At 46.3% G+C, this 20,543-nt stretch overlaps 1 protein-coding gene across 2 annotated transcripts in view; it reads right to left on the bottom strand.

Moving 5' to 3' along the window:
• The window catches only part of PSTPIP2 (proline-serine-threonine phosphatase interacting protein 2), a 54,342-nt gene extending 34,637 nt beyond the window's left edge, over positions 1 to 19,705 (bottom strand). The window contains exons 1-2 of one of the 2 annotated variants that reach the window (XM_060280377.1): positions 19,329 to 19,705; positions 2,787 to 2,887 (exon numbers count right to left, since the gene is read on the bottom strand). In XM_060280377.1, coding sequence (XP_060136360.1) covers positions 2,787 to 2,887; positions 19,329 to 19,400 — 173 coding nt within the window. In that variant the 5' untranslated portion in view covers positions 19,401 to 19,705. Of the gene's footprint in view, positions 1 to 2,786; positions 2,888 to 14,782; positions 14,956 to 19,328 lie in introns of those variants that run through there. The other variant, XM_060280378.1, reaches the window with a different exon arrangement.
• Between the last annotated feature and the right edge of the window lie 838 nt (positions 19,706 to 20,543).

The raw sequence follows: 20,543 nt of genomic DNA, 5'->3' as shown, positions 1-20,543 counted from the left end.
TTATTTCTGTCCTGGAGGTTTTGTTGAATATGATAAGGAACAATGATGGTGTTAAAGGAGTTACAGTGGGTATAAAACAATATAAGTTAAAAGCCTTTGCAGATGATTTGGTACTGACTTTGCAGAACCCTAAACAGAGTGCGGCGAGAGCATTGCAGATAATTCAAGAGTTTGGCAGTGTGGCAGGCTTTAAGCTAAACAAAGGAAAAACTAAGGTACTAGATAAGAACTTGACATTGCAAGAGAGACAGAATATAGAGGATTGCACAGGACTGAAGTGTGTAAAAAAGGTGAAATACCTAGGAGTTAATATGACGTCAAAAAATTTGAACTTGTATAAAGATAATTATGAGAAATTATGGAAAGAAATCCAAAGAGATTTGGAAACATGGACAAGGTTGAAATTGTCCTTAATGGGAAGAATAGCAACTGTTAAAATGAATGTATTGCCGAGAATGTTGTTTTTATTTCAGGCCCTACCGATAGTTGACAAGATGAAATGCTTTCAAGAGCGGCAGAAGACACTGTCTAAATTTGTCTGGCAGGGGAAGAAACCTAGGATTAAATATAAACTTTTGACTGATGTAAAAGAAAGAGGAGGATTCTCCTTGCCAGACTTAAAGATTTATTTTGAAGCCGCAGCTTTTTGTTGGTTAAAGGAATGGTTTCTGTTAGACAATGATGATTTGTTGGATCTAGAGGGCCATGATAATGCGTTTGGTTGGCATGCATACTTATGGTATGATAAAGTAAAATTGCATAAAGGTTTTAAAAACCATATAATTAGGAAATCATTGTTTAATGTTTGGATTAGATACAAAGATTTATTGGAAAGAAAAACCCCTAGGTGGATTTCACCACTTGAGGCAAAGAAACCTAAAAGGACAAATATGGATGAGAACAGGCTGAAATACAAAGATATCCTGATGGAGGTGGGAAACCACCTTAAGTTAAGGCCATATGAACAATTGAAAGATAAGCTGAGTGATTGGTTTCAGTATGTGCAGATAAATGAAGTATTCAAGTTAGATAAAAAATTAGGATTCCAAACAGAAAAGTCGAAATTAGAAACGGAATTATTAGAGACAGACCATAAGAATTTGTCCAGAATGTATAATTTGTTGCTAGAATGGCAGTTGAAAGATGAGCAAACAAAATCAGTTATGATTGAATGGGCCAAAGATTTGGGCCACAATGTGATGATGTCGGAGTGGGAAAAATTGTGGAAGAAGGGAATGAAATTTACGGCTTGTACTGTGTTGAAGGAGAATTTGATGAAAATGATGTATAGATGGTATCTGACGCCGGTTAAATTAGCTAAAATGTACCATAAAAGCGATAATAAATGTTGGAAATGTAAGCAGGATGTTGGCTCATTCTACCATATGTGGTGGACATGCCCTAAGATAAAAGGCTTCTGGGAAATGATTTATAATGAGTTGAAAAAGATGTTTAAAAACACATTTTTGAAAAAACCGGAAGCCTTTTTGCTTGGAATAATTGGGGAAGAAATTCCCAAGGATGATGTTAACTTGTTTATGTATGCAACCACAGCTGCTAGGATTTTAATAGCAAAATATTGGAAAAAAGAGGAATTGCCTTCGAAGCAGGAATGGCAAATGAAAATGATGGACTATATGGAATTGGCAGAATTGACAGGAAGACTCCGGGACCAAACAAATGACAAAGTTTTAAAAGATTGGAAGAAATTTAAATTATATATAGGCAATGTATTTGTTAATTAGATTTTGAACATCCAGGAAAATAAAGAAGATAAGGCAATAGGGAGATAATAGAAGATTGAAAGGGAGAAATTATGGTGGATGATATAAGATGAAATTTTGAAGCGTTAATGAGATTATATGATGGGTAAGAAAGATGATTTAGAAACTGCTACAGAAGTTTATAAAAATGAAAATCAATTAGTGGGGAACTGGGGAAGCCAGAAGACAATGAATATTAAAATGGATTCGGGATGATATATTTTTCTTTTTTTGTTGTTGATGTTGTTCTCTGTTTCTTGCTGTATTTGTATTTTTGTATTATGTATTGTTTTTGTATTATGTACTGTTTTTTTATGTGTGTTGATAAAATGTGTAATAAAAAATATAATGAAAAGAATGCTTTTCGCCCAAAGATGGAAAGAAATGCTGACTAGAGAGGAATGGCAGACCAAGTTATTGGAATATGCAGAAATGGCAAGACTGACGGGAAAGATCAGAAACCAGGAAGACCAAATATTCCAAGAACTTCTTAATATACTAAAAAGACCACTGCAGACAGTTAAAATCATTGGCAGGGATACAAGGACACTTGTAATGCAAAATGAACTTTGGTAACTATGATTATATACCCGGTACTACAATGGTAACTCGGTTTAAGTACACAATTGGTTCCAGAAATCTGTACTTAACCTGAAGCGTACTTAACCTGAAGCGAACTTTCCCACTGAAAGTAATGGAAAGTGGATTAATCCATTCCAGACGGCTCCGCGGAGTACTTAAACTGAAAGTACTCAAACCAAAGTGTACTTAAACCGAGGTATGACTGTACAGTAGATGGATACTGGTAAAAGATGCAGGGGGGGTATTGGGGGGGGGATGGAGCCCATGGAGGGAGGGGAGGGGAGGAGGTCCAAAGGTTCAAAAGAACCATTTTCTTTTTATGTTCTGGAATGGTTAAAATTATTGATTATTGTGTATAAGTGTGTGTGTGTGTGTGTGTGTGTGTGTGTGTGTGTGTGTGTGTGTGTAATGGAGCAAGTTCAACAAGTCTTCAGCACATACCTTTCCTTCAAAAAGTCTTCAAACTCCTTGCAGTTCTTCCTGCCATCATTGAGGTGCTGGATGATGCCATCGTAACCAGCTGTGCTGATTAAATCTGTAGTCTGAGCAAAGGGTATTGAAAAAGATATTTAGAAGAAATATAATGTTTTCTATTTAAAAAACAAACAAACCAGCCCAGCAAGGATCTAGATTGGAAGTTCTTATAGCTATGGTTTTCCCAGTAGTGATGTATGGAAGTGAGAGCTGGACCATAAAGAAGGCTGATCGCCAAAGAAGTGATGCTTTTGAATTATGGTGCTGGAGGAGACTCTTGAGAGTCCCATGGACTGCAAGAAGATCAAAACTATCCATTCTGAAGGAAATCAGCCCTGAGTGCTCACTGGAAGGACAGATCCTGAAGCTGAGGCTCCAGTACTTTGGCCACCTCATGAGAAGAGAAGATGAGATGGTTGGACAGTGTTCTCGAAGCTACGAACATGAGTCTGACCAAACTGCGGGAGGCAGTGGAAGACAGGAGTGCCTGGCGTGCTCTGGTCCATGGGGTCACGAAGAGTCGGACACGACTAAACAACTAAACGACGACTCACTGTTGGGCAAGGAGGAACAGGAGAGGGGATGGAAAAGAGAGGCTGGAAACCTGCAACAAGAGCGCTCTACAATAGGACATCTTATTGTAATACTAAAGCCCAAACTCCTGAACACCAGGCCGTGCTTCAAATCCAGCATTTCTCAAACTTGGCTCTTTCTCCATGCCATGCACCATTTTTGAAACTCAAACCATGGCACCTGCAAGAACAGGACGTTGGACTTAGATGGGCCTCCGGCCTGATCCAGTATGACTCTTCTGGCGTTCTCCCAAATCCACACAGCCGATTCGCCATGGGCTGGGAGGAGAACCACCCGGATTTTTCCAGCTGCACTACCCAAACTACCCACACACATCCAAAGATGAAATGTAAATGCACTGGGCTGTTTGACGGCACAACAAACATTTGTGCACCTGTTCAACCCGAGAACTTGATGGTGTGAATCGGTCTCGAGACTGAAACACACACTTTTCTGGTCTTGTGTTATTTAAAAACTGGGGACTGCAGCTGGGTCCCCCACACTGGGCACCAAGCCGAGAGGGTGCCACAGGGGGCACTGCAACCATAATGAACAACGGAAAGCAAGGGGCAGGGGGGTTGCCAAATGTTGGCATCACAAAGGCGCCTCTGATATTTTAAAAGCTCAAACAGCCTCCACCGAGATGGGGCTATGGCAGCCAAGTGCCACAAAGCCCAGCATCAGCGTTGTAAGGTGTCCTCACCAGAGCCATAGGCGTAGAAGCCAGTGCAAATGTTTCGGCTGGGGAACATAACTAGGTCACCATCTGTGGCACAGCTATAAACAGAAATAACCCCAGAGGAGCTGTTTGCAGGAATATCGGTGGAAACTGTAGGCAGGCTGTTTCAAGGTGACAAGTCAGCCGCTGATGAGTCCTTGGTGCAACAGAAAGAGTGACCGGAGGCAGATGGAAACCAAATTCCAGATACAGCACAATCCTGCTTATGCCTACAGTCCCACTGAACCAACCGAGACTCAGGGGCGCCGACTCCTAGGGGCCCATCTCTTCTGGGGTCCCCTGATTCCCAATATTTTTTGGGGGGGAGGAGCTGGGGGGCCCAATGTTCTGAACCAGGCATCGGCAACATTTTCTGCCCGCGGGCCGGAGGATTCCGGGCTGGACATGGGCCACACAGACGCAGAAGCGATTTCTGGTGCTGCACTGCCCATGTCCCAAACACCAGAAATCGCTTCTGCATGTCCGCGGCTGCACAGAAGCGATTTCTGGTGCTGGCTGCCCATTTCCAAAAATGTCTGCAGCGCCAGAAACCGCTTCTGCAGCTGCATAGACGCAATTTCTGGCGCCACTCGGCGAGTCCCCACGCCGCACTGCGCTGGTTTACCGCAGCACGTGAGGGACTTGCCAAGTGGGCAGCTTGGTTCACGGGCGGCCCGTGGGCCGGATAAACAGCCTCCATGGGCCGTATCCGGCCCATGCGCCAGAGGTTGTGCTCTATGGGATACGGCCCATGGAGGCTGTCGATGCCTGTGAACGAACAAGGGATGGAGTAGGCCAAGTGCAGAGCTGAGGATAGTGAAGAGGCAGCAGGAGGAGGAGGCCGAGCGCAAGAGAGGAGGAGCAGCCACCTGTCACTGAGCCAGCGCTGTGCAACTTGTGAAACTGCCTTCTACTGAATGAGACCAATGGTCCATTTAGCTCTGTACTGTCTACACTGACTGGGATGTGGGGGGCGCTGTGGTCTAAACCACTGAGCCTCTTGGGCAGGGGTTGGCAAGCTTACCGGTCGATGGGCCGGTCCATGCTCCATCCATCGGAGGATGGGCCGGAGTTTGTGCGCACACGTGCTCTTCCAGGTCGGAGGAGCGCCCATGCGCATGCACACATGCTATTTCCAGTGCTCCTCCGACCCGGATGTGCACTGGAAATAGCATGTGTGCATGAACACAGGCGCTTCTCCATCCCGCATGCGTGCACACACGCTATTTCTGGCACACATCTGGGTCGGAGGAGCGCCCGTGCACACATGTCATTTCTGTCACACATCTGCGCTGTGCCACGCTGGTAAGAGCGGGGGGGGCAGCAGGGGTCGCCATGGGCCGGTTAGGCAAGCCTTGCAGGCTGCTACCGGCTCATGGGCCTTAGGTTGCCAACCCCTGCTCTTGGGCTTGCCAATCAGAAGGTCAGCAGTTCAAATCCTCGTGACGGGGTGAGCTCCCATTGCTCTGTCCCAGCTCCTGCCAATTTAGCGGTTCGAAAGCACGCCAGTGCAAGTAGATAAATAGGTGCCGCTGTGGCTGGAAGGTAAATGGCATTTCCGTGCACTCTGGTTCCCATCAGTGTTCCGTTGCGCCAGAAGCGGTTTAGTCATGCTGGCCACATGACCTGGAAAGCTGTCTGTGGACAAACGCTGGCTCCCTTGGCCTGAAAGCAAGATGAGCACCACAAGCCCATAGTCACCTTTGACTGGACTAAACCATCCAGGGGTCCGTTACCTTTATCCTCTTTTTTTACACTGACTGGCAGCAGCTCTCCAAGGTTTCAGACAGGGGTCTGTTCTGTCCCCACCTAGAGATGCCAGGGGTTGAACTTGGGACCTTCTGCACACAAGACAAATGCTCCACCACAGAGCTCCAACCCATCTCCATGACTGTTCAGGGATAAGCCCTGCTAAATTCAGGGGGACCCCTTCCCAAGTAAGTGGGCCTAGGATTCTGTAATTGGCATTCCAAACTTAACAAACCATTGTTCTCAGAGGGGAGGAACCTCGCTAACAGTGTCTGGGAACCAAAGTGCTCGAGATTGCTTCTTTGCCGTTTGATCTAATTTTATTCTTTACGGTGACTCGGGAGCATCCAGTATCACAGCTCTATGTGAGTGTCTGGATTTAGTACAGTTCAGAGTTATTCCTTATCATCTTCTTTGGAGTAAAAAATTTGCAATTGTTTCAATTCAAATCATGGTACTGTTTGGAACAGTGTTTCCCAAACTTGAGTCCTCAGCTGTTGTTGGACTACATATCCCATCATCCTCAACCACTGGTCCTGTTAGCTAGGGATGATGGGAGCTGTGATCCAACAGCTGGAGATCCAAGTTTAAGAAAACCTGCTTTGGAATTACAGGCCTCACTTCCTTTTCCTCTTGGTCCATAGAATCATAGAATCATAGAGTTGGAAGAGACCACAAGGGCCATCCAGTCCAACCCCCTGCCAAGCAGGAAACACCATCAAAGCATTCCTGGCATATGCCTGTCAAGCCTCTGCTTAAAGACCTCCAAAGAAGGAGACTCCACCACACTCCTTGGTAGCAAATTCCACTGCCGAACAGCTCTTACTGTCAGGAAGTTCTTCCTAATGTTTTTAGGTGGAATCTTCTTGAAGTTTGAATCCATTGCTCCGTGTCCGCTTCTCTGGAGCAGCAGAAAACAATCTTTCTCCCTCCTCCATATGACATCCTTTCATATATTTGAACATGGCTATCATATCACCCCTTAACCTTCTCTTCTCCAGGCTAAACATACCCAGCTCCCTAAGCCGTTCCTCATCAGGCATCGTTTCCAGGCCTTTGACCATTTTGGTTGCCCATTTTGTTATTGGCTCAGTAAATCATATTGTTGTATCCTATACATCTTTACTGGCAATGGTGACAACTTGCCCTTTCTCTAAAACTAATTTTCTTACATTTCTTGGCCGTTATTAAAATGCCATTTTAAAATATTTGGGGTTGGCACAGATTGCAGCATAAATTGCCCACCTGCATTGAACTATGCCATTCTGCAACAGAAAGCGCAGCACAGGGCCAGGGTTTTGTTTTCACTGCTCTACACATATTGCCATCTTTCCCACTTCTCTTCCTGACTTCCTGCACACAGAGCAGCTTCACATTAGCACATTAAACAATCCAGACTTGACCCCATATCCTGTTTTCTTACTTCCATTTTTCTTTCCAATGACTTTTCTATCACAGCCCTGCTTAACTTCCTTCTCTAGCTTCTGTTAATACAGACCAGGCACCCTGTTTGTCCTCTAATCATTTCATTGAGAAGTGGACTCAGTCCAAAAGCTGCTCTCTTTCTGCCCCAAGGAGGGCTGTAACTCAAACGATATTATTAATGATGATAATAATAATAATAATAATAATAATAATAATAATAATAATAATTTATACCCCGCCCTTCCCAGTCAAGACCGGGCTCAGGGCGGCTAACAACAAATAATATCAGCACAAATATAAAAGAAACAATTCAGTTAAAACACAGATTAATACAATGTTAAAATTCAATTTTAAATTAAAAATCTACGAATAAGATAAAACCATTATAAAATAAAACCTTAGGGGAGGGTAACCGTGGGGTCAGACTGCGTCAGTCCGAATGCCAAACGGAACAGCTGATGATGATGATTTTAAAAAATTGTATACTGTCCTATACCCGCAGGTCCCAGGGGTTCACAACATAAAACACAAAATACATAATAAAAACAAAAACAAAAACAAGAGCAACCCAGTAATTCCCCCCCCCAACACATTTTAAAGGGGCATTGGATGTGAATCAGCCAGAGGCCTGGTTAAAGAGGAATGTTTTGCCCAACGCCTAAAGGTGTATAATGCGGGTGGCAGCTGAACCTCCCTAGGGAGAGCATTCCACAAATGGGGAGCCACTGCGAAAAAAAGGTCTGTTTTTGTGTTGTCACCCTCTGGACCTCTCACCGAGGAGGCACACAAAGAAGGGCTTCAGAAGATGATATTGGGGTCCAGGTTGGTTCTTAGGGAGAGAAGCAGTCCCGAACATCTTGATTTGCATACAGAAGAAAACGCTCCGTCTCCAGGTAGAGCTGAGATGGACCAATCATAGAATCATAGAATCATATAGTTGGAAGAGACCACAAGGGCCATCCAGTCCAACCCCCTGCCAAGCAGGAAACACCATCAAAGCATTCTTGACATATGGCTGTCAAGCCTCTGCTTAAAGACCTCCAAAGAAGGAGACTCCACCACACTCCTTGGTAGCAAATTCCACTGCCGAACAGCTCTTACTGTCAGGAAGTTCTTCCTAATGTTTAGGTGGAATCTTCTATCTTGTAGCTTGAATCCATTGCTTCGTGTCCGCTTCTCTGGAGCAGCAGAAAACAACCTTTCTCCCTCCTCTATATGACATCCTTTTATATATTTGAACATGGCTATCATATCACCCCTTAACCTTCTCTTCTCTAGGCTAAACATACCCAGTTCCCTAAGCCGTTCCTCATAAAAACAATCGTCTGAGTCATGTTCTTTCTATGTTCCTAAGGCAGCCTTTCTCAACTTTGGGTCTGCAGCTGTTGTGGGACTACAACTCCCATCATCCCTAGTTAGCAGGACCAGTGGTCAGGGATGTTGGGAGTCGTAGTCCAACAAACCCCCCTTGCTTCTGTACCTGAGAAGTGACCGTCAATGTAACAGATACCGGTATGTTAACCTCAGATATGCAGATGACACAACCTTGATGGCAGAAAGTGAGGAGGAATTAAAGAACCTTTTAATGAGGGTGAAAGAGGAGAGCGCAAAATATGGTCTGAAGCTCAACATCAAAAAAACCAAGATCATGGCCACTGGTCCCATCTCCTCCTGGCAAATAGAAGGGGAAGAAATGGAGGCAGTGAGAGATTTTACTTTCTTGGGCTCCTTGATCACTGCAGATGGTGACAGCAGTCACAAAATGAAAAGACGCCTGCTTCTTGGGAGAAAAGCAATGAAAAAAACTAGACAACATCTTAAAAAGCAGAGACATCACCTTGCCAACAAAGGTCCGTATAGTTAAAGCTATGGTTTTCCCAGTAGTGATGTATGGAAGTGAGAGCTGGACCATAAAGAAAGCGGATCGCCAAAGAATTGATGCTTTTGAATTATGGTGCTGGAGGAGACTCTTGAGAGTCCCATGGACTGCAAGAAGATCAAACCTATCCATTCTTAAGGAAATCAGCCCTGAGTGCTCACTGGAAGGACAGATCATGAAGCTGAGGCTCCAATACTTTGGCCACCTCATGAGAAGAGAAGAATCTTTGGAAAAGACCCTGATGTTGGGAAAGATTTAGGTCACTAGGAGAAGGGGACGACAGAGGATGAGATAGTTGGACAGTGTTCTCGAAGCTACCAACATGAGTCTGACCAAACTGCGGGAGGCAGTGGAAGACAGGAGTGCCTGGCGTGCTCTGGTCCATGGGGTCATGAAGAGTCGGACACGACTAAACGACTAAACAACAACATGTTAACCTGTTGTTTTGGCATTTCAAATTGTTTTATGTGCAAATCGCCTCAAGAGAGTGGTTCAAAAGCCAATTAATAAATCAGCTGCAATAATAATCAATAAGAGCAACCACTCGCCCACCGTCTCGGCGCGTCCAGCTTCCCAAAGTACCACTTTCAGAGAGCAAACCTCCAGTTGCACTTTCACAGGCCCCGTTTTGCAAGGCAAAGAGGGACAGGGAGAAGTTGGCGAGGAAGAAGGAAGTGACAGATGCCATTTCAAAAGGGTGAAGGGAAGAAAGCGAGAGGAGCCAGCAAGGCAATCGCCGGCTGCTGGCCCCCTACATCCCCATCCACAGCATGCATTAGAAACTAAACTCATTTATCAAAGCATAAAACTTCGTGGGCTGCTGTCCCCTTCATCACAGGTCCAAGGCACAGTCCTCAGTTGCAGGAACACTGTTTACAAACCCGGCAGGCAGGTGGGCAGATGGTGAGCCACAAGCTCGGAGGAATGAACAAATGTAAAAGGGCAGACCGAGAGAATTCAGCTGGAACTCACAGAAGCACAGTGACCCTTTGCAGGCAGCAATGATGGGCAATAAAGCTGTAAACTTGGCAATGCAGAGATAATAAACCTCTGCAGTGCAGTAGGACAGGAAACAGTTGCTCAGCAGGTAGTCACCAATCTATCAATGAAACCCATGGATTCTGCCCTGCTCAAACGCACCTTCTGTCTCAACCAGAGCCGGTCCACCCATTAGCCTGGCTGAGGCAGCCGCCTCGGGCAGCAGGCTGGGGACAGCCCAGAGGGGCGGCAAATCCAGAAAGACAGGGCAATCCTTGAGTGCCGTTTCCCCAGGTTGCAGTAGCTGCAACAGACGGGGCGAACCAAGAAAACGTGAGAAAAAGAGGAGACAAAAGGAACCATGGAAGGAGAGGATGGGAAAGTCAGCTGAGGAATGCTTTCTGGTTTTCTGTTTATTTTCTGGATATCCTAACATTGCTATTTTTTCTGTTTCGGAGTTGCTATTTCTTTTGCTCCTTGCATCATTTCTGTTTATCTCTCTCTTTGATAAGGAATTGTATCGGAAGTGCAAATAAATAAAAACAAAACAGGCTGGGGTGGCTTCTGCCAACTGGGGGTGTCTCGCTCAAAACGGGACAGTTGTGGCATATGGGGGGAGTCGCGGGCGCTGTTTTCTGGTTTGCCTCAAACGGCAAAAGGTCCTAGGCCAGCCCTGCTCTCAACAGATGCGTGGTTGCAATTATGCATTTGCTGAGGTGTCCTCTAGTTCCATCTTCAAGCGATGAGACACTTGCGTTCCCCCAAAACCTCACAAGGCACTTCCTAATATAATGGTGCACTGTATCTGCCCCCCCCTCAACAAGAAGGGCACTGCCCCTCTCCTCAATCTGAAACGTGGGGTTTCTTTTTCCTTCCTAAATACATCCTTTATATTTTTTGCAAACCACGGTTTCCTCCTCTCTCTCTCTCTCACGCCAAGCATGTCAATATCTGCCTCCATTTCTGTCAGCCATCACCACCTGCACCTGCTATTAGCACAAGTGCCATAGCGTTTGTTATTTTTAACCCGCCTCAGTCAGTAGGTGCTGTACGCTAAGTGCATGCTAAAGGTACAAATTCTTCCCACGGGTTTGCAGCCTGAAAAGACAAAGCGACAGGAGGAAATGGAAAGAGGTGAAAATGAGGCGAAGATGGGAGCGGTTGCGAAGAGAGGCACCCTCTTTGTGTGGCGCTGAAATCATAAAATCGTAAAGTTGGGAGGGACCCTGAGAGTCATCTAGTCCAACCCCCGGCTATGTGGGAATCTTTTGCCCAATGTGGGACTTGAACTCATGACCCTGAGATGAAGAGTCCCATGCTCCACCGACTGAGCTGATTGCAAGGAAAGAGAGGGCTGACATCAGGAGAAGGGGAGCTCTGGGGAGCAGGGGCAGCAAGGAGGGGGTATGCAATAGAGCAGAGGGGGTGTCCCCAAGCCTTTGGGGTTCATTGGGCATATTTAGAATTTAGAGGGTGTGATCTGGGCTGCTGGGAGTTGTAGTTCTGGAGGGTGCCATGTTAGCAAAGGCTGGACTAGGAGATTAGGAGAAGCTGCTTAAATACTCCATGCAGATCAAAAATGATAGGGCGTAGCTCAGTGGTAGAAGAATATTTGATACCCCGCTTTATCACTACCCGAAGGAGTCTCAAAGCGGCTAACATTCTCCTTTCCTTTCCTCCCACACAACAAAAACTCTGTGAGATGAGTGAGGCTGAGAGACTTCAAAGAAGTGTGACTAGCCCAAGGTCACCCAGCAGCTGCATGCGGAGGAGCGGAGACGCGAACCCGGTTCCCCAGATTACGAGTCTACCGCTCTTAACCACTACACCACACTGGCTCTCCAGTGGTAGAGCATCTGTTCAATATCAGGCATCTTCGAGTAGGGCTGGGAGAATGACAGCTCACTCATCGAAGCAGTGGGCGGTGTTTGTGACCTCTGCCTGGGTGACACCCCCTTTGCTTGCTGACCGTCGCCCTGCCCCCTCCCCGGCTACCCAATCGGCTGCCGACTGGGGGGGCGGAGCGAGAGTCAAGTAGGGCAGGCTCCAGCTGACCATCTCTCCAGTTGGTCCTTTTCTGAGAATTGCTTCACACTTGACGTGACGTGGGCACAGGACAATGAAGGTCACAACAGTAGAAAGTGAAATGTAAGCCCCCTCAAAGCACTTGAGGATATGCAGAGCGTGTACCCCAAAGATCCACACTTGGCAGCTGCCCCCTGACGTTTCTGGCCAGTTTTACCAGTTGCTGCTTCTTCCAGAGAATCCTGGGGACTGTAGTTTGTAAAGGGTGCTGCAAGTTGAAAGGAGACTCCCCTGTTCCCCTCCTAGAGGCAAAATTCCCAGAGATCCCTGGGAAGAGGGATTGGTTTAAGCAGAGAGTTCAGATGGTTGGCCTTCAAGAGGTTCTCTCCCGCTGTCTGATCCTAAACTCTGGGAGACAAGGTCCATTGTCTGTCTTTGCTACTATGTAAATATGCAGGATTTGAAATGGTACAAGCAATTTTTTTTGTTTATGTCCAATTGCTGCGTCCTTCACCTTTCGCTGTTCCTCTGGTCTGTATCCTTTTCTGCATTCCTGGCTTTGTAACCATTGAGGCAACACTTGCATTGTACATTTATAGTGGTATCATCCCACTTTAAATGATCATGATTCCCCCCCCCCCCAAAAAAAAATTCTTGGAAACTGTGGTTTGTTTGGGCCACCCCGTTCCCCTCACAGAGCTATGATTCTCAAAGTGGTTGATCAGTTAGAGAGAGAAAGAGAGAGAGAGAGAGAGAGAGAGAGAGAGAGAGAGAGAGAGAGAGAGAAACCCCTCCAAAATCCACACTTAGACAATAACTTAGGATCAACCAAAAGGCCGTATCTGGGATTGGACTGTTTGCCACTATGGTACACTAGCTTAGAGAGTGGGAGAGAAATAAGATTCTAAAGCAAATGGAACAGAATTGTTCCTATTAGGATAGCTAGAAGGAAAATGCCAGTATCAACTGCATAAATTTAGTGCATTCCATAAATGTGTTTATCAAATAAGTTGCAAGTCAGAGGAGGAGGTTGGCAATGGCTAATTTTTTTAAAAAAGATATATACCGCTATTCCAGCTTGCGTGGCCTGAGAGGCTCTCCATTACAAAAGTTACAGAAACTTTTGGCCTATCTCTAGACAACTCAACGGTGTAAGGGAAGCACTCTGCACATGCTCATGACCAGGCATCCCCAAACTGCGGCCCTCCAGATGTTTTGGCCTACAACTCCAATGATCCCTAGCTAACAGGACCAGTGGTCAGGGAAGATGAACCGAAATGATCAAGAAGGACTGGAGCAACTCGTCTGAGGAAGGATGACAACATCTGGGACTTGGTAGTTTTTAAAAAGCTGAGCAAAAGGCAGGGGAGACACGAGAGGCGTCTATTAAATTATGAATGGTGTGAAGAAAGGAGATACGTTTTTTTCACTCTATGTAATTTTAGAACTTGGGAATGGTGTCATGCAACAGAGAGGAGAACGTGGCTGGAGAAAAGCTTTCCTCCCTCTGGCATAACACTGGAATTCATAGACATCCAAAGAAGTTGAATGTCGGAAGATCAAGGGCAGACCAGAGGACCAGAGGAATAAACCATGGAATTCAATCCCTCAGAAGGCAACAATGGCCACCAACAGTGGATGGCTTTAAAGGGTTAGGCAAATTCATGGAGGAGAAGGCTAAAAATGGCTAAGTTCCGCCTCTTGCTCCAGAGGCATTAATGCCTCTCAGTATCAATTGCCAGGAATTGTGAATGCTATTGCACTGCAGGCTAAGCTTCCCACAGGAATCTGGCCGGCCACTGTGAGAACAGGATGCTGGAATGGATGGGCCACTGGCCGGCACACCTCTCTGTTGAGAGCCTGGAGAATGAGCAGGAAGAGGCAGACAGAAAAAGGAAGAGACTCAGAAGGACAACAGAGGACCTGAGGACAGGGAGGGACCAGCAGCAGCCAGAAACAGCTCAAACATACAACCAACCCATGGGTTAGCCTGCTGCCAATAATGCCAAGGCTGCAGGTTTGATCCTTGCAGGGGGCAAATTCACGCAATGCAGGGGGTTGGACTAGACGACCCTCAGGGTCCCTTCCAATTCTGTGACTTGACATATCTATGCAACACCTTAAAGCTCAGCACAGATGCGCTGTGGCACACATTTCTGGGACCAAGGTCCATTTCCTTAGCTCTCACCTGCACAAAAAACTTTTAAGCCATGATAAATAGCTTACAACCTTCCAGCTGAGATAGGACTCTTCCCTCGAGGCGCCACACAGGGCTCAAACCAGCCTGTGGGGCCTCGCCTCCCCTTTTGAGTCCCCCAAACAGCCCTTGTGCCTTTAAGAGCTGCCCAAAGGGAGCAATTGCGCCAGCTGTGCTTCCCCTCCTCCACTCCCCCCCCCCCCGCGCACACACACAAAAACAGCTGCATCGCCAGGAGGACGCGCGCACCTGGAGAGATTCGCCCTTAGAGGCGCAGGGTCTGCATTGCATCTGTGCAGCTTGGCTGCAGGTATCCAAACGCCCCCTCTCCCCAACCCTTTATAACTAAGCCTTAAAAAGGGGGGTCTAACTTTTCCGTCCAGAGACCGGACACGCTCCCACGCTTTCTCCCCTCTCACCCAGAAGTTGTCCTTGAAAAGAGTCTCCCGCATGGTGGCTGCCGGAGCGGCTGCAACAGGTTAGATCCCCACCTCCTGCCAGGTGCGCAAAAAGTGCCCAGGCTTCTGTCGTTGCTGCCGCTGCCGCTGCCGCTTCTACTGCCCGGCCGAGCTGCTCCACGCAAGTTCCTCAATTCTCCGTGCCTTTTCTCCCCACCCTCCCTTCCCTGCTTCTCTTTTCTCCTGGGTCTTAAAGCCGGTGCTAGCGCAAAAAAGGGGGGAACCCATTCTTTCCCTCTGAATTGGACAAAGGGGGAAGGGTAGGCCCCTGAGATGCAGTTGCTGTCCGCTAGCAAAACGCCTTTAAAAGTTGTGTAGAAGGTGGGGGAAATTCGTAGAACACCTTAAGGATCGCTGAGAAGATTTAAAGGCGTCAGCAGGATTGCTTTAACACTTATAATGTAATAAGGTTAATGTTAAAAGCGGATATAATAAAATGAATTTGAAAAATGGAATTAGATGCAGTAGAAAGAACAGGTAATTTTGGAAACGGTGGTTGGGGTGGGGTGGGGTGGGGTGGGGGGAAGTCCGGGGATTCAAGTAATCCCAGTTGTGTAAAAAGTTGGAAATGTTTTAAATGCAAACAACACTGTTGAAAAAATGAAAAATAAAATATCCAAACATATCTCTCTCTCTCTCTCTCTCTCTCTCTCTCTCTCTCTCTCTCTCTCTCTCTCTCTCTCTCTCTCTCTCTCTCTCTCTCTCTCTCTCTCTCTCTGTGTGTGTGTGTGTGTGTGTGTGTGTAGATTCTCATAGAGGGCTAAAAATGTATGCTCAAATTTCCTCTTTTCTGCACAAATTGTAAAAAAAAAAAAATGGAGTTTGAGGCTTTCCCTTGACTTGGGGGAGGGGTAATTGAGGACTACCCCAGAGCAGGGACAGTGTCATCCTTTTATATGTGGCTACTCAAAAGTGACTGAATTTAATGGGGTATTAATAATAATTATAGTTATTACTGTATTTTATTTTGCCCAGCCTTCATCTGAAGGTCCCATGGCAGGTTACAATTAAAACACGATACAGTATTTTAATTAGGGGGAAGGGAGAGGCTGGGTCCCAGCAATCGTGTACATGATCTCAATTTTCACGAGTCGGGTTAAAGAGCTCCCAAATAAAGCTGCATACTCACTATACATTTAAAACACCCACCCCAAGAACCTTGGGAATTGTAGTTCACACCTCGCAGAACTATACTTCCCGGTAACTTTAACAAATTTGCAGCAAGAGGTCCCAATAAATATATATTATTGTGCCTATTTATAACTCAGAGCAATACTATATAAGTCTGATGACGTGGACTATAGTCCATACAAGTTTATAGCATAATTTGTTCGTCTTTTAACGTATTGCAGAAGTTTCTTGTTTTGCTGCAACAGGCTAGCAGGCTTCCCCTCTGGGAAATCTTTACCATGTTTATTCGGATGTCAACCCCCATTGATTTCAGTGGGCTTTACTTCCAAGAAAGCAGATTTGGATTATATAGATTTAGGATTGTGGTCTTTCTGGTGTGGTTCTGATTGATAGGTGGCAAACATTCAACAGGTGGAGCTCTCGCTGACTGTTGCCCAGGAAAAAGCTGCATCGTTTGAATTTTCGTGTGCTGCACAGATAGAGGAGCCCCGTCAGACAAAAAGGTGGCAACAGAATCTTCATTTAGGAGCAGAGGTGTGTTGGGAGGATCAGCTGGAGTGTTGGCAAAATCGGGGAACATTTGCAGGCGCTAATTAACTCCAGTTTTCAAGTTGCTTGTTACACACAAAACACTTTCAGATGCAGTAGATCCTGGGAAGAAGAGGTGCTGTGCTCTGAAGGAAGAATGGTTTCTGGCAAGGATATGCAGTTAAGAGAAACCAGAAGCCTATGATTTTCACAATTGCTTATCCCAGGATAAAAAGAGAAAAGGTCTTTTAAAAAACCCACTCCAACCTTGCTAGCCAGGTGGCCAAATGCAAAAGGGATGTGATTCCACCCCACCCCCTTTAACATTCTGGAAGAAACACAATTTGAGCCAGTCTAGCTTCTCAGGCAAGGCTCAGAAAAGCTGCCCCTGCTGATTTTTCCTCTTTGTCAATCATATTTAGTGTATTTTTTTTTTATCCCACCCACCTTTCCTCCAAGCATAAAGTAGCACACATAGTTCTCCTCTACATGTTACCCTCACAATAACCCTGCGAGGTAGGCTGGCCTGTGAGATGAGCGGCAAAGGTCTGCCAGTGAATGCCGTGGCTGAGTGGAGATTTGAATCCAGGGCTCCCTGGTCGTGGTTTGAGACTCTTAACTGCTACATAACCACCATACTAGGTTTACTTAACAAAATTATTTAATAACTGAGGGAGGGGGGAGCGTTCTTCATTTAAGAGCACGAGAAGAGTTCACTGTCTCCTGTGGAAGTGAGTTCCATAGTTTAACACTGCAGGATGAAGACCTGTATTTGTAGGAAGTAAAGTGCCCAGATTTAAAAAAAAACAAACCCATTTTTTTTCCTTTTTAAGTAAAAGCTGAAAACTTTGCGATGGTGAAGTTCTGTCTGAGAAAAGGTAGTGACGGATAGAACAGATAGAAGTATTTTTAAGGCTGCCTTTCATGGCATAAATGGGACCCAGGTGGCGCTGTGGTTAAACCACTGAGCCTAGGGCTTGCTGATCAGAAGGTCGGCGGTTCGAATCCCTGTGACGGGGTGAGCTCCCGTTGCTTGGTCCCAGCTCCTGCCAACCTAGCAGTTCGAAAGCACGTCAAAATGCAAGTAGATAAATAGGAACCGCTACAGCGGGAAGGTAAACAGCGTTTCCATGTGCTGCTCTGGTTTGCCAGAAGCGGCTTTGTCATGCTGGCCACATGACCAGGAAGCTATACGCCGGCTCCCTCAGCCAATAATGCGAGATGAGCGCGCAACCCCAGAGTCGGTCACGACTGGACCTAATGGTCAGGGGTCCCTTTACCTTTACCTTTACCTTCATGGCATAAAACCCTCATGAAGCAGCTCACGAGACATAAAAATACAAAACAATATTTTATTTTAAAAAAATAGGATAAAACAACTGTTCAAAGCACCACATGCTGACAGCGGATAAAATGATTACGGCTGTATTTGCAAGTCAACCACTGGAACATGGAAATTACAGGAGCATTTCTCATGCAAAGTTTGCAACAAGAGGCATTGCAATCCACGACGCATCAGATGCGTTGGCACAGAATGAAGACTCCACCTGTTCTCCCGGTTTGCCCTGCCTGACAAGAGTTACTAAAAATACAGCTGAACAATGAGGAAGGTCGGACAGGACAATCGGCTAGTTTGTTTCCAGGTTATGACAGTAAGAGAATACATACAAGAGGAAGTCCCAAGCGCGCACACAAACACACCCTCTCAGTTGCCAATCATGATAACTCAGCCTCAGAAGGAATGCTTCCAAAGAGGGATCAGCAACTAGAAGCCCTCGAGACTAATCCGTCCTCCCTTGAGGGATGGGGACCGGCCTCCCCACATTGCCAGCCCAGAAGCCTGCAGACAGCTGAAGTACAAGGGTGTTAAGGCAACTTCCCATGACCCACCACACAGAAGCGAACAAGGGGTTTGGTGGGAGAACAGCCGGCAAGCCTACTACTTCGTGTGTATTTGTATGTATGTGTGAACAAGGGGCAAATAAAGGTCAGAAAGCTGCTTGGTGCCACAGTTTCTAACTATGAGTCACGATGTTCCTTATTGCAAAAGGCCCGATCCTACCCTAAATAACCCTGCGACAGTCTGAAAGCACCCCTAGACAATAGCAACTGGGTAACATGAAGCTGCCTTATGAAGAGACAGACTGCTGGATTGCTCCGACCGGCAGAATCTCACAGCAGCCCAGGTTGGATATTTAACATTATGAGATGGCAGAATGGACTGTACAAATCGAACTGCAAGGGAAGAGACCATTTTTAATGGTCCCTTGAGTAAGAACAACTAGAACAGGCATCCCCAAACTGCGGCCCTCCAGATGTTTTGGCCTACAACTCCCATGATCCCTAGCTAACAGGACCAGTAGTCAGGGATGATGGGAATTGTAGTCCAAAACATCTGGAGGGCCGAAGTTTGGGGATGCCTGAACTAGAAGCAGGAAACTTGCCATTTGGGAGAAACCATTTGCTCTCCTTGCTGTCTCTACTCTGTTTTATCTTTTACAGCATTCATAAATTTGATCCGCAACTGCATTGGAATTGTTCATTCTACCCTGCACTGGGAGTCTACCACCTCATTCTGCTGCATGTTAGATCCAGACTCAAGCTACATTCTCTACCTGTTGCCTGATCTTTCCAGTTGTCTGAGCCAGGGATTAAATCTGGGCAGTTGTCTGCCTGCAAAGGATGTGCTTGTCACTAGATTGAAATGCTTTTGCCCAGTCCCTGGAAAATGTCCAAGATGACCCATGTAAGCCCAAAAGGACCTCTAGCCAGAACTCACAACAAAGATTTAATACTTCTTCCAAAATCACCTGTGCTTCCTTTCCTTCTCCAACCGTAGCTTTCTTACCTCCTTTGGCAGAGATGTTTCTTTGAAGAGTGTTCTTTCCACTGTAGAAAAAGTATTCCATATTAAATCCATGAGCCTTCCTGTCCTCTTTTCCTTTCTGTCTCTCCTGCGCCCAGGAAGGCTGCCTTGCTGTAATGTGCGACTCAGTGTAAGGAACAGACCTGAATGAAACTAGGTGACCTGGGAGCATTAACCCACAAGCGTCATATTGCAGCAAGGAAGTCTATGGAGCAAGACTATGGAGGTGGGGAAAACACTAGCAGGAAGGTGTACTTTCCTGGAAAGTGTCTCCAGAAACCCAGGAAGCTGCACAATTATTGGATTAGTGACATCCCTTAACCCAGGTGGAACATGGGGATGAACACACACAATGATACCATGGTGGCGGTTGTTATCCCTCTGCCTGGAGAGACAATGGAGTGTGCCTCCAGGGGTGAAGACAAACGGTTGCATTAACAGCACCAAAGTGACCTCCCTGGGTTAAAAAAAGGTAAAGGACCCCCGGACAGTTTAGTCCAGTCAAAGGACTATGGGGTGTGGTGTTAATCTCGCTTCAAGGCCAAGATTAGACCTGTTTAGACCACAGTACCGCTCATGTCCCTGGGACACAAACCTGGGCAGGGGTTATGGAGGTTCTGGGTTACCCAGATGACAAGACCCACCCCCCTCTTGACCTCGCTGATGTGGTCCAAAGGAAAGCAGAAGACTTTTGGCACCAGCTTGGCTGCAGGAGTTGCCAGAAGGAAGAGAACAAAGCACCATAACAACTGTCTTAGGGACTCCACTCCAGATTCGCGTAGGGTTTACTCCTTAGCCTTTTCTTCTTCCAAAGATATCCCACAAGGCAGCGGAGGTTTAGCAGGGTTGAAACTAGGATTGATTTCACCCGGGTCAAAGACCCAGTTTGGCACACACACACAAACGTGCTCATTTGTTTACATGCACACACAGGCTGGGAGCCTTAATGGTGACCCTGCGGAGGCTCTGTCCGAGGCAAATATATATATATATATATAGCCAGTCCCCCTGTAGGTACAGCACTGGTTTCGGATCATAAATTTCCTTCTCCTAGGTGGGCTATCTTCCCAGGTTGACGAGTCCCATGTGCCCCTCACTTCCCTCTACAGCACATGCAGAAACCGCCTTCTTGACTGTTGGACGCACTACTGTATTGGTCTTGTCCACTCAATCCACCAGAGCCTGCCTTCACATGCA

This window comes from Zootoca vivipara, chromosome 11 (genome assembly GCF_963506605.1).
Source record: "Zootoca vivipara chromosome 11, rZooViv1.1, whole genome shotgun sequence".
Classification (NCBI taxonomy): domain Eukaryota; kingdom Metazoa; phylum Chordata; class Lepidosauria; order Squamata; family Lacertidae; genus Zootoca; species Zootoca vivipara.
This window is presented reverse-complemented; position numbering and strand designations above follow the sequence as displayed.